Below are 14,088 nucleotides of genomic sequence, written 5' to 3' on the forward strand. Positions count from 1 at the left end.
TCGACTCGTGGCCCGTATTTTACCTCGCAGTAAAAGAATGTGGCGTGATCCGAACGTAGTGGGGGTCGCCTTCCAGAAAAAACGAAAAAAATCGAAAGGCGTTCAGAACTTTTCGAGAAGTCGAACCGTCAACACATGTGGTATGTCGCTCATTACTTATCAACCAAAACGCAGTTACATTTTGTTTTTGTTCCATTTATCTCTCTCTAGATAATAAGTTGCTGAAATAAACATTAATTTATTTGTGTTAATTCTGTGGAATTTCATTGAACTACCCTTATTATCATAATCGAAATAAGGGGATCGATCAGTTCGTGGCGTCGATTATTTAATCGTAAAGAGAACTTACAACTCTCGTTGACATGCTATCTCGCGATCGCGTCTCTCCGCGAACGGTCGAAACACGGTGTTTAATCGGTTCCTCTGCTTTCATATATTTTAGTATTGTTATGTTATATAAAAATCTGAATGGTACAGAATCATGCTCAATGCTCAATTTACCTGAACCTTTCTCCGATTAAAAATATTCTCTGATCAACAATAACTAAAAAGTGTTTCCCGAAAAAGATAACCGGTGTTATGCGAACGTGTATCTCCGCTTCATCGGCATAACAAATTTTCGTTTTCTTAATACGACATCTTAAAAATTTAATGAAATGTCATTATTAGAGCAGGTGAACCTGTCGAAGGAGTTCGGTTCAGGACGCGATGGGGAGCGGACGTGTTGACGGGTTGCTCCCGCTGGTCGAGTGTATGTACGAGGACGTAGGAGCGTTTGAGTTTCGTGTGATTCTTATAGGGTGTAAGGGGTCAATGAGGCGGGAAGGGTAGTGTAATAATAATTGTGAGGAGTAGTGAAATGAAATGAAGGGTATGAGTGGACTGAAGTGGCAGGAGAATGCATGGAAGTGAAATAGTATTGGGAGATGCGGGGGAGAGAGAATGAGTGTGTGGAAATGGAAATAGAGTTGGCATGTATGATGATTGAGGGGGTGAGCAACAAGACGTTTGTGTGTAATGGGGTGATAATATCCTCACTGAACAAGAAAAGTAAGTGGAGGATATAATAGGAAGTGTGCGAGAAACGAAAAGTACGGTAGTAATCGTTAATTTGAATTTATCCGATATTGGCGACCTCGGATAAAGTCAAGTAAACATCTAGATAAGACCTCATCGACTATAATGGCAGATTCACGCGTCACGGTAATTAGTCGTTTATATACATACGCGTTAGAGGATAACTGCAAATAAATAAATAATAATGTGAGTATGTACGGTCGACTCGAAGTAAGTTCCTATTTTTGAGGAATAAAGTCGGGACGGCCGGGGTTTTTACATTTATAATATTTATTTGGCCATTTATTTATTGTGACACGAGCCGAACTAAGTACCTTGGAATAAATAAATAAGTAATGGGGTGCCGAGTAATGGGGCGGCTGTAGGAGTTACGTGGTGATTAGTACGTTGGAGTATGTAGCGGTTGGATGTATGCACCGCTATAATGTTATAATATTTTACTATTTTATTTATTCTTTTAGTTTATGATATTTATTTATTTATAGTTTGTATTGATTAACTAGTAATTGTTTTATTCGATTTAATTATTTATTATTTATTATTTAAATGATTTATTTATTTATTTATTTTTATTTAGTTATTACGTATTATTTACTATTTATTATTTATTACTTGTTTATTGATTTATGGTATTTATTACTTATTGTTCATTATTTATCTATATTGTGGCGTTCTGGGAGCGCATCATCGGATCTTTAGCAATATGTAGGTGTTTGACAGGGGAAACTTAGATAGCACAATTACTGTAAATATTATCATTTGGTGACTACCTGGCGAGTTTATGGACAATGATTGAATACTTTTGGACGGTATATGGGCAGGATGTTGACGACTTGGCGATGTTTATGGGCTTGCTTTTTACATACAATATGGACAGACGGTCTAAGGTTAACAAACGTACGGCGCAGGGGGTTTCGGATCCCCCAGGCCCCGTCGGGAACACGAGTGGCTTACCAGGCTCGACCCGACGGTTATCAAGTTACTGGAAGAAGAACGGCGGGGGGGGAGGTGGAACCCCAGGCACCCCCTTGTGCGGTAATAGCTACTGGAGAAAAAGAAAAGGAAAAGGAGAAGGGCAAGCTAAAGGAGACGACAGCGGGAGGAGAGAAGCCGAGGATGGAGTCTGACACGAAGCCGAATGAGAATGTGATAATCTCGGTTATTCCGAGGAAGGGTGGGGGGGAGGGAGGATTTCTGCCCCTTTAAACCGAGTAAGAGGCTTCAGAGGAGCCCTATGATTAGTGCACGGATGGAGGTTGGAGAGGTTGAGGAATCGGAGGGTTCCTTTGGGACTAGAGGGAGCGACCACAGTAGGACGGTAGCAGGGAAAGGGCTGGCCTACGCCAGAATGCTGGCCAGGAGAGTGGTCGAGAGGAACGTCAGTGTGAAATCCGCGCGATCGGCTATGGATAGCGAAGCCGAGGATAGTGCGAGAGACGATACGCAGATTAGCGATGATGACGACAAGAATCTTCTGATCTCCAGGGCTGAGTTGTAGGGGCTCACACAAGCCATGGCAGGGATGGTTAAAATGTTCAACATGGTGCTGAAGAGGCTAAAGTTGGACAAAGAGAAGGAAGCAGGGATAAGGGAGATAGGCAACATGATGAAAGGTATCCTGTCTACCTTAGAGCAGTGTGGGGAACACAAGGAGAGAAGAAGAAGAAAAAGGAGAGAGACTGCCGAGGTTGTGAAAAGGGCAGACAGGGCAGAGTTGCAGAGGGAAGTGACGATAGCCAAGGGCGGATACTCAAAAAGAAAGGTGGTATTTCCGGCTGAAGGTATGAGAGCTGTGGAGTATAAGAGACCCCGAAGAGGAGAAGGTACATAAGCTGAGGCGTGTGGGAGGGAGAATAGAGTGATAAGGGGTGACAACAGCGAGGGGGGTGGGTAGAAAAAAGAAGGAGGGAGAGGAGAGCTCCCGTAGAGCAAGCTACCACGATCGTGCGCCCGGGAAGCAACCAGCGGGTTGGTACTGAAGAGAGAGGCATACCAAGAAACAGGAGGAAGGTTGTGAGTGGCTTCAGGCGTATAAGAGGATAATTGCGGTGAGGAGTTCATTAGAAGGAGCCACGGGGGTCCGTAGGACGAGAGCGGGCCATATCCTGATTGAATTCGACAGGACGGTGGTGGTCAGCGAGGCGGCGGTTAAATTGAGAGCCGTCTTGAGTGATAATATGGAGGCGGCCGCTCTGATGAACAGGGCGACTCTACAAATAAGGAACATCGACCCCTCACCAGCAGGGAAGAGCTGGTGGAAGGAATCAGGTCGCAGTGGGGAATCGAGGAGAGTGGGGAGGTGGAAATTAAATCTATAAAGGCGGCACCATGGGGCACGCAAGAAGCGGTAGTGGTCCTCCCGGTGAGTGTAGTGCCTGGTGACGAGAGAGAAAGGAGACTGAGAACTGCGCTAACGATAGCCTCGGTTAGGCAGTTAGCTAATGTTCGGCGCTGTTACAGGTGCCACATGTGGGGGCATGTGGCGGCAAGGTGTACTGTTGCGTGTCCTGGCAGAGAGTTGTGTAGGAGGTGCGGCAGCGCTGAGCATATAATGAGAGATTGTGATAAAGAGCCGAGATGCGCAATGTGTCTGAAACATGGTGGCATAAATGCAAGGCATGTAACGGGTTCGTTGGCGTGCCCTATGGAGCGTTTAGGTGTTAGGAATAGACGGGGGCCCAGTTAGGGTTCTACAAATAAATCTAAATAGATGCAGGCTTGCGCAAGATCTAATGATGCAGTGCGTATGCGAAAGCAGGGTGGACATTGTGGTCATCTCCGAGCCCTATAGGCAGTTGCCATTTTGGTTTAATGACGAGGGTGGGGATGCATCGATATGGGTCACGCTGTTTAATGGAAAACATGCGGCGAGCGAGACCCTGATAAGAAATGTAGGGACTGTAGGGGTCAGGGCTGGTGATGTGCTTTGCGTTAGTGTGTATTGTTCCCCCTGTTGGAATACAACGATATCAGTCGCATGCGGATAGAGTGTTTGATCGTACAGATTCTTCCATTCATTGCCCAGCGCCATCCCCACTAGCGTACGTTCGTTAGATGTACCGCGGCGGCTGGCGCGTGCATGCTCTTCCGAGAACTCGGCGGAAGAAACGTAAGGATATGGATGGAACATTGGGCACGTCGGTGTCGCGCCTTGACAGCGTAGCGCTTTGTATCGAGAAGCTGCTAGAAAGTTCCGTGGCACGTGACGTTACACAGACATCTACTCAGGTCACACTCATTATAGAGAGTGGGGGTTCAAAATCTTTACAAGCGCCACAGGTCACTAAGGCAGTCAGTCTGTGAATAACTAGCCAACTGTCTACATTCCAGAACGCACATTTATAACTCTCGAAATAATTGTTTAATAAATATCACATTATATTATTTCAACATAAACATTGTGTCTTCCACAGAATATTAATCCTAATTCCAAGATTAAATTCTAACACCCCCAATAAGGGCAGGGACCAGTTCAACGATTACTTGAAGGAACTGGAAGGGGTCATAAAGAAGGGGAGGAAAAGAGAACCGGCGATTATGGTTGCAGGTGACTTTAATGCGAAATCCTCGGTGTGGGGGGGGCCTCTAAGACGGAACAGAGGGGAACATGCCTACTCGATGTTATAACGAGGAATGAGCTTATACCTATTAGGACGATGGGAAGCTACTCCTTCCTGAGAAATGGAGGGACTAGCTTCCCGGATATAATTAGTGTTAATAGAGGAATGAGGCTGAGTTGTAGGGGGAGTAGGGTTCTAGGTTGGTACTCAGCCTCTGACCATTTTTATATTGAATATAGGTTCAAGGATAATATTAAGCGGGTGGAGGGTGGCTCTTTTAGATACCTGACGAAGGAGATAGATGTAGAGGCTTTTATAAAGAAATTTGACGGAGTATATAACGGAAGTGGCTTTAAATTTGACGAGGCGGCATGCGGCGAACAACTGCAGAAGAGTTTGGAGCATACGTGTGCCGTGGACTTAAAAAGGAGATACCCGGCGAGTGCGAAGAGGAGCGCCATCTATTGGTGGAACGACGAGCTCGCTACGTTCAGGAGCGAAACTCTAAGAGCTAGTAGAAGAGCCCAGCGAGTGGTGGCGGCCCGCAAGGTTGATGCCGAGGTCCTGGTGACTGAATTCAAGGATGTTAGGAGGCGACTGAAAAGGGCGATCGGGCGTAGCAAGGCGGAGAGTTGGAAGGGGTTCTGCGCCACCTTGGATCAGGATCCATGGGGCAGGCCGTATCGTGTAGTGAGGAAGAGAATGATGCGGTCGGCGCCAATCGAGCTCCTTGGAAGAGATAAAGTGGAGGGAATCCTGGACGACCTCTGTAGTTTCGACCAATCGCGGGGAGACGTAATCGCGAGGAGAGACGTCAACGGGAGTCGTAAATTGCCGTTACGATTATAACAATCGACACCACGAATTGATCGATCCCCTGATTTCCGTTGAGATAATAGGGGTAATTCAGTTTGTATAACACTGTGAATCACAGAATTATAAGTTATATATTTCCAACATTTAGATTACGCTGTTGAGTAGGGATAAATAGATAACAACTTATCGCACGAAGATAAGATAGATATGTACGCTAGAGCAAGGCTCTTATAATTGAATTTAGTGTATTAGTGGACGTAGCACTATAATATATTTAGTAGAAGAGATGTATGTTCGACAATACCGAGAACCGGCTAAAATAGTTTACGTAAACTATGCTATTCTAACGTTAAACTTAGACTGCCACGTTAGGCGTTAGCGTTAGACTGTCGTAGAACTAGTTGACTTTTCCAACGGTGTAGAAGAAGTGAAGTGGAGTGACGATGCTGAGTCGGAGGAAAGCTAGTGATGGGTGTGTCTAGCGCACGGGACCATCGGATTTGTTGGTGACGATTTAGGCTAAGAGAATGAGGGAAATAGACTTCTTTGTTAATTGGTTAAACAAAGGTTGGCGGACTAGGAAGGGTCTTAGCTGCTCTCGATAGAAAGTTGTTATTAGGAAGCATCGTACGTGAAAAAACCCAACTTTCCCTTGGCAAGCCGTGGTAGACAACAGTCTTTAAAAGTGATTGAGAAAAGGACGTTTGTTGGGTCTGGAGGACCTTAGCAAGCAAATTACTCGGATTTATGACGGGTGCTTAAGGCTATTGAGGGGTACGTCGTAAGGATGAGCGGACGTCTGGTGTCCGTCTGGCCCGCGGTGTATGACTAGGGCCAGGTAGAGAGTCGCCCTGCGTAACAACCTCTTTGTCACCAGGCAGGAACTGCGACCACCTACACAGGAAGAGATATCGATCCTACCAGGCGAAGAAGGAGAATTTGGCATCGAAGAAGCAGACATGAGGATAGCTGTTGGGAAATGTGATCCCAGGAAGGCGGCTGGAGTGGATGGAATTCCTGGCACTGTAATGAGATTATTGGCGGAGCAAAGACCTAGTGTGCTCCTGACAGTGCTCAAAGGAATAAATATCGGTGGAAAAATACCGGCGGTATGGAAAGAGACTAGGTTGGTATTAATACTCAAGCCTGGCAAAGAATCTGGGCCATCGTCGGCGTATAGGCCCATTAGCATACTGCCGGTGTTGAGCAAGGTGTGGGAGCACACGCTGAAAATGCTCATAGAGAGGAGCATTGGTCAGGATCCCTTCCATAGAGATCAGTATGACTTCAGGAGAAAGAGGGGGACTCTTGAAGCCCTGGATAGGACAGTCGCAGTTGCTGAAGAGTGTAGAAGGACGGGCCTGGTGTGTATTCTGGTTGCCCTTGATGTGAAGAACGTCTTCAACGCTCTAAGGAGAGAGAGGATAATGGAGGAGATTCGAAGGAGACGGCTACCGGGACGGCTACAGGAGGAGTTAGAGACTATCTATCTGAGAGGAGAATATTGGTACACTGTCGGGACGGTGTCGTAAGGAGGAACGTCTACGCAGGGGTCCCGCAGGGGTTGGTCTTAAGACCATTACTGTGTTATCTAGTGTATGAGGGGTGCTGGAAGCGCTAGACCGGGAGAAGGATACCGAAGCAGCAGGCGACGATCTGACGGTTCTACTCAAGGTTAGAGGGTCCCACGACATTAATCAAAGGATGAAGGCGGTCATAGTCTTGGCCACCAGGTGGTGCTGCGAGGCTGGATTGTACCTGGCCAGGGAGAAGACGGAGGTTATCCTCTTAACAAGGAATAGGATTCCGAAGATTTTTAATGTTGACGTGGGGGGTGGGGGGAGATTTCCACTAGCCGTGTTGTGAAGTACCTAGGGGTAGTATTGGATAGTGCTAGGAGATTCTCCCCCCACCTCAAAGCAGTTTGTGAGAAAGCGGAACGATTCTTGGGCGTCATACGGCACCTATTCCCAAACGTCGGTGGGCCCAACGATTTAGTCAGGAGACTGTATTATGGGGTCTGGGAGTCTGTGGTAGTATATGGTGCACCGATATGGGCCTCCTTTCTGGGAAGAGAAACGAATAGGACGATCATGAGAAGGGCGCAAGGGGCAGCGTTGATCCGTACGTCTACCGCCTACCATACGGTGTCACATGGGGCTTTGTGTGTGCCTACCGGTAGCATGCCGATTTACATCAAGGCATGGTTGCGGTGGAAGCAGTATGGAGTGAAGAGGCGGATTAAGGAGAGCCCTGAAGAAGCGGCACATGCTGAGCAGGAAGAAATGAAGGTTTTGGAGATAGAGGCAGAGGACAGGTGGAGATTGGAGTGGGCGCTCCACAGCCCCTACAATTCGACTAGGAGACTCGTAGGAGATCTGTTGATCTTCTACAAAATAAGGAGGAGGATCAACTACCATACGACGCAGATCCTTACGGGACACGATATCTTTAACTGTTACCGTCATAGGATCGCAAAGAGTCGCACACCAGCTGTTGGGATTGTGGTGCGGTGATGGATGATGCCGAGCATGTGCTATTTTGGTGCCCTAGATGGACGGAGGAAAGAACGGAGTTTGAAGTCGAGATCGGTGAAGATTTTAAATTGGAGAACCGAGTCGTTGAGAAGATGGCAGCAGAGCAGCGGTTGTGGAACAGGTTTCATGACTTTTATACAAAGGCGATGAAATGCCGGCTTTCTAAGGAAAGGGTGGTGGAGGACAGGAGAAGAAGGGAAGGAAGGAGGAGAACAATGACCGAAGTCGAGGAGAGAGGATAAAGGATTGGGTACGTGGTGTAGAGGCCAACCTGAAGTAATGTCGAATGACTGTACCGGGTTGGTGCCTCGAGTACCGTAGCAGAGGGAGAATGAGGAGGGGTTTTTAGTGGGTATGGCGATGTCATCTGCCGAGTCCTACATAACCCGGAGACGCCGGTCTTTGGGTATGCGTAAAAGCATTTTCCCCTCCTCGCTAATAAAAAAAAAGCTACTTTGTCATCGATTTCGATGCCCTTGAAATATGTCGCGAGATCATGATTCTGAACTTTTTCTTATAGACACGAATGCTCGGTCTTAGTTTTCGTTATATTCATGCAAAAGTATATTTGGTATCATGAACGTATAAATCTTCCTTAATAAAAAATTAAGAAAATGATGTTTGACATATTATTTGTAAATAACATAGCAGACGGTATTATTTCTTTTTCTAATGTCAACCAGCAATTTTCTCTTAATGTCCCTTTAAGATGTCTTAGAATCAATAATTTGTTCTACATCGGTCAACACATATTGCCTTAATCGTGACCTAAATCATGATAACTCTGTTTATTCGAAGATAGATCTACTTCGGCAAATCACAGTCTCCTTAAAGCACTTGCTGGAACGTTTATTTTAATTTATTTGTATGCTTGTATCTATATTTATTATATGATGATTAGGATTAGGGCCGTGTAACGAATCTTCATTTGGATTAGACATTGTCGTTATGCAATAGAGAAGATATTTACTAGTACAAATATGATTATTACAGAATTTGACAAAAAGCCGTAGTAATTAGTTACTCGAGATGCTAATGACAATGATCCTAGGTTCAATAACGAATCCACGGTAAACGGGATAACAAAATGCTCTTTCTTCCAAAGTCCAAGTTGTACTCAACTTGCTTGTCTACGGTACAAGTATAACTAAACTAACTTTTTGTTAAAACGTGGAATATCCATCGAGCGTAAAGACGCTCAGTAACTCACTATTACGACCTTACGAGAGAAAGACTTTCCGTCGCGATGATGCTGCAGAGGAAAACTATGATGGGGTGTGTCTAAGGACACGAGATCATCGGATTCGTGGAGAGATGACTTCGTTCGGAATGCGAGGGAAATTGACGTTGCTGTTAATTGGTCAATTTCCATGTCACAGTTTCCTGTTGAGTGCTGAAGCGTTCAGATGTGTGTCTAGTGTCCTGTGAAGTTCACAAAAAAACACCTGACGCCCATCCGTCGAAAGTGAATCGAAGCAGACTCAATCCAAGTGTTTCTTAACTAACTAGTGGAAAATTCAACGCTGCTAACCTCTGATCCGAATCATAGCCTCTCGACTAGTTATTTCAAATTGAATTAACTAAATCGATGATGGCCCAAGTATCTCGACCAGACTCTTTTGAGAAAAACCACAACTGCACCGCTCCACCGCCTCCGTGGCGAAAGGACAATATATCCCTCCTAACAATCGACACTAAAAACGTTAAAAAGCGTAAACTAGAACCAGTTAAAACAAACACAAACACTAGCCAGAACGAACAGTCGATAAGCGGTGTAACTGCCTATAATAGATATGCAATACTAGAATCCATAAACGACTCCATGGATATAGCTGAAACACCAACTAACCAACTTCCCTGGTCTGGGTAGATACGTTTAGTAAGACCATGACAGTACGTTTAGTAAGACCATGACTGTAGGGCTCAGAGAAGTGCCTTAATAAGTACCTCTACGGCCTACAGGACGGTTTCGCATGCGGCGTTGTGCGTGTTGACTGGGACCATGCCCATTCATATCAGGGTCCGGTGGCGAGGGAGAATCTACGAGGTTAGGAAGAAATTAGCTCGACCAGATCTCGGTGGTCCTGATGTGCTCCTAAATGAGCTCCATCTGTACGAAGAAGAAGCGGCGGAGGAGTGGAGAAGGGAATGGACTAAGTCCAATGCGAATAATTGGACGAGGAGGTTGATTGAAGATGCAGCCACCTTCCGGAAGAGGAAGAGAAACATTGATCACTATACCATGCAGCTGTTGACTGGACATGGTATCTTCAACACGTACAGGGTTAGGATTAACAGGGAAACCGTTGACAAATGTTGAAATTGCGATGCGTGTTCAGATGACGCTGTGCACGCCCACTGAAGTGTCCAAGATGGGCATTCCAGCGTACCACTCTGGAGAATGTTGTTGGCGACACGTTTACAGTGAATAATATAATCTCATTGGTGTTGGCCGACGACCATACCTAGGGCTGTTCCGGAGCTTCTGCGGGACAGTGATAAAGGCGAGATAGGCGCAAGAAAGCGCCAAAGGTGGAGCTACCAGAAGAAGCTACTAGAAGAAGGAGCTACACGCAGGGTCTGCGTGTGGCGAGCCACGGGACAGAAACCGTTGGAATGTTTACTGTCGCGTGCCGCCACATGTATTTCTTTTAAGGGGAGCTATAGAATTATACCATACCTTTGTTAGACAAAGCGTTCATCCCGTGACCGCGGCTACGTTCGGCGACTGGCTGTCGCCTCGAGCCCAAGCTCATTATCACAACACGCGAACAATTACAATCGGATTGAATAACTACAATTGTTTAATTACAGCTATAGTAAACTCTAGATTACAATGTTGCGGGGTTATCCAAAATTCCAAAGACTCCGATGTTCTTTCATCTCCGACATATATATGTATAGCTGTTGTGTGTGAAATAAAGTAAACTATTTGTATTTCTAAATCCTCTTTATACTTTAACAAAACCTAAATAGGTGCAAGCTTGCACAAGAGTTATTAATGCACTGCGGATGTGAGAATAGGGTAGACGTAGTATTCAACTCCGAACCGTATATACATCCTATTGGTGCAATAATACGGTCGGAGATGCACCACTATGGGTTACCCTATTCAATGGAAGGCATGCGGCAAGGGAGACATTGGTTAGCAAGGAGGGATTGGTCGGCATTAAAGTGGAGGACACGATGTGTATCAGTGGGTATTGTTCTCCCAATGCGAGTAAGCAGGAGTTTGACGGATACATAGGGGAACTGGAGGTGGTGATAAGGGACAGTAGGAGAAGAGCTCCGAAGCTGTTAGTGGCCGGTGATTTTAACGCGAAATCCATGACCTGGGGTGGTAGATGAACAGAGCCTAGAGGGACATATCTGCAGGATATGCTGACAAGGAACGAGTTGATGCCGATTAGGACGACGGGGTTGTACTTCTTCGTTAGGAATAGATGTACTGGCTTCCCAGACATTTTAAATGTTAATAGACGAATGAGTTAGAGTTGGAAAAAGATTTCTGTTATGTTAAGTTAAGATACTGGTACTCTGCCTCTGATCACCTGTATTTATTACATGAATTTTCGAGTAATTGCAAGAAGCCAGCGCGGGGTAGTTTTAGATATTCGACAAAGAATATTGACGAGGGAAAATTCCTGAGGAGGTTCGACGGTAACTTGAACTTTATGGCGAATGACGAGGCGACACACGGCGTTCATGTCCAGAGATGTCTGGAGCGAATGTGTACCGATGAGTTGAAAAGGATACCTATGGAGCTGGGCGCGTACTACGGTGTATCGAGAGCCATATAATAAGATGCATTGTTAAGAGTATTATTCTCTTTTTTTTTATTGGCCCATCGCCCTGTTAGTTTCAGATTGGGAGAGTGAGTCAATTGCAATCACAAGGGTCAGTAGCATGGAATAAATTGGAATAGGAGGAATTTACTAAGCGAAAGTTCCCGACAAAATGGCTGTTTGCCAAGTTTGGTTCTCGAGACGCCATGTTGCTGTACGGGTCGATATGTCTCCAGGCGCGATGCTCGAGTTCCACTCGCAACCTCGAGTAGAGGTCGCCACATTACAGATCCCTTGTTTGTTGACATAAATAGAGGCTGCTCTAAGTAAGTTCCATTGTTGGGCTGTTACTTTGGAGATGTTTTTTGGGGATTTCCGAAATTTTCTCGCGGTTCAAATTTATTTCAGATAATGCCTTATAGTGCCAGCTATCTACTTGCTAAGTCGCGTTTGAGGACAAAACCTAGAAGCACGGAAAATTACTTGAACTCTGAGTCAGTTGGCCTGATATAGTGGGCTACCCGAAAGTTCCGTTATGATATTTCATTTATAAGGGGGGCAAGCGCTGTTTTCTCTTAAATTTTTTGGTTGATTGCAAAGATTGTCAAGGAACAAGACATAGCTTAATAATGAATACACAGATGTAGCTTCCTATTGGCTACACGTGGCGGTAGGATATGTTTGGAAATCTTGAATGCTGCGAGCGATGCTCTGTTCTCACCGCCGAGTTACTGGACTCGTCTAGGAGACCATCGCCCTATTATTTAGTGAAGTGAGAGGAGCCGGTTCACTGTTGAGCTATGTTACTACGGTATAAGCGTGAAGATTTCCCCTATAAGCGTAGAGTTTGAACTCTGGGTGATCTTCGCCAAGGACGGGGTTAAGGTTGTGGCTCGTATTTAGCCATTAGATATATCGCGATAAAATAAGGGAATACAGGGTCTGGGACAATTATCCAGTTTATTATTCGATGGAATTTGCTTGCAAGTAATTTTTGAGTCACTTGTTTTACGAACCAATCGTATTTATTTGTTTCGCTCTTCCAAATTCTCTTTTGCCGTCACCTTTTTAACACTAATAATAAGCGTTGAGAGCAATCTTGATGTGAACAGGATGACCAAAATTTTTACACGACACCCAACAAGATTGATTTGTGTTATCCTCGCTTTCTTCGGTACAGGAATCTGGGTCAATACTTGCATCTGGATCGTAATTCATCGTTGAATTTAACGCTGCAGCAGTCTGTTGCAATTAAAAGCAACATGGCCTAAATGTTAGCAGGTCTTACATTGTATTTCGTTTTTCACATCTAATTTCTGATGAAAAGTCGAAGGCAAAATACTGAAAATCAGCCGAAGATCAGAAATTGAAGAAAATTTCTGGCTGGCTTTTGACACTAATCTCACCAGGCCCGGTCAAATAACTGGTTTTAAAAGTTGAGAAATAAATTAATCAGAGAATATAAAAATTCACATAAAGCTAGGTGAACAAAAGAAATAACGATAAATGTACAATTCTAAATTAGATTTTTAAACCAGTTATTTGACTAGGGCTGGTGAGGTTAGTGTTAATTAAATTGTTTAGTAGTCGTTGCGCGACATTTTGAATACTCATTCGTATAATAATTAGCACAATAACTTTTCTTCGTTGATTCCTCCGCCATAATTAATTTCCATTATTTATATCCTTCATTACATATTTCTTAATACTCCGTATTCAAGATATTTCTAAGAATAAAAATCATTGGATCGGTCAAAATTTCAGGTACTACGTCGTGATAATAAAAATGATATAGAGAAAATATCAATGGACTTCAAATTTTCAACCGTGAGAAAATTATTCTCTTACTACATTTTGCACTTAGGAATAAATAACGTTTCTCTTTTAATATTTTTATATTAGTATTAAAAGCGAATACGCACTCAAAAAGAGGTTAAGACTTCATCTGCATACTGGGTCATTGCCGAACAGTAATTTTAAGTACATTTTTCATTTTCTTCATGCTGTTGTTTAAATCATGCTTTGTTTAACGAAATTCAAGTACTAAAGTAAGGTACGTAAGGTAATAAGTTAGGCAAATGTGTCTGTGATGTTGCCAGTAAGGCTACGGATTACTGTACGATGTTTGTAAATATCGATGTAGCGAAAGATTTCTGCTGCGTAATTCGAAAGGACGTGCCTTGTAGAAGATGAATATTTTTGTTGATGTATACATTTCTTTGTCTAGATCGTTAATCTGTAACTACGTAGAATCGTTAACTGCTTAGCTGCTTGTGCCATCGGCTCATGTGTCCCCCCCTTCCTCCGCCACTT

The 14,088-nt window shown here is 44.4% G+C and overlaps 2 protein-coding genes across 2 annotated transcripts; both read left to right on the top strand.

The window, feature by feature from the left end:
- The first annotated feature begins 2,617 nt into the window (after window positions 1-2,617).
- On the top strand, window positions 2,618-3,763 carry LOC117212526. Its single transcript, XM_033457415.1, has 2 exons — window positions 2,618-2,900; window positions 3,261-3,763. Exons 1-2 carry the CDS (start codon window positions 2,618-2,620, stop codon window positions 3,761-3,763), a joined length of 786 nt encoding a protein of 261 aa, XP_033313306.1.
- Window positions 3,764-4,194: 431 nt separating this feature from the next.
- LOC117212527 lies at window positions 4,195-11,338 on the top strand. Its single transcript, XM_033457416.1, has 8 exons — window positions 4,195-4,376; window positions 4,877-5,432; window positions 6,335-6,976; window positions 7,049-7,127; window positions 7,377-7,822; window positions 7,924-8,111; window positions 9,911-10,274; window positions 11,015-11,338. Exons 1-8 carry the CDS (start codon window positions 4,195-4,197, stop codon window positions 11,336-11,338), a joined length of 2,781 nt encoding a protein of 926 aa, XP_033313307.1.
- Window positions 11,339-14,088: the final 2,750 nt, after the last annotated feature.

This window comes from Bombus bifarius, unplaced genomic scaffold, assembly GCF_011952205.1.
Source record: "Bombus bifarius isolate JDL3187 unplaced genomic scaffold, Bbif_JDL3187 scf7180000008312, whole genome shotgun sequence".
Taxonomy (NCBI): Eukaryota; Metazoa; Arthropoda; class Insecta; order Hymenoptera; family Apidae; genus Bombus; species Bombus bifarius.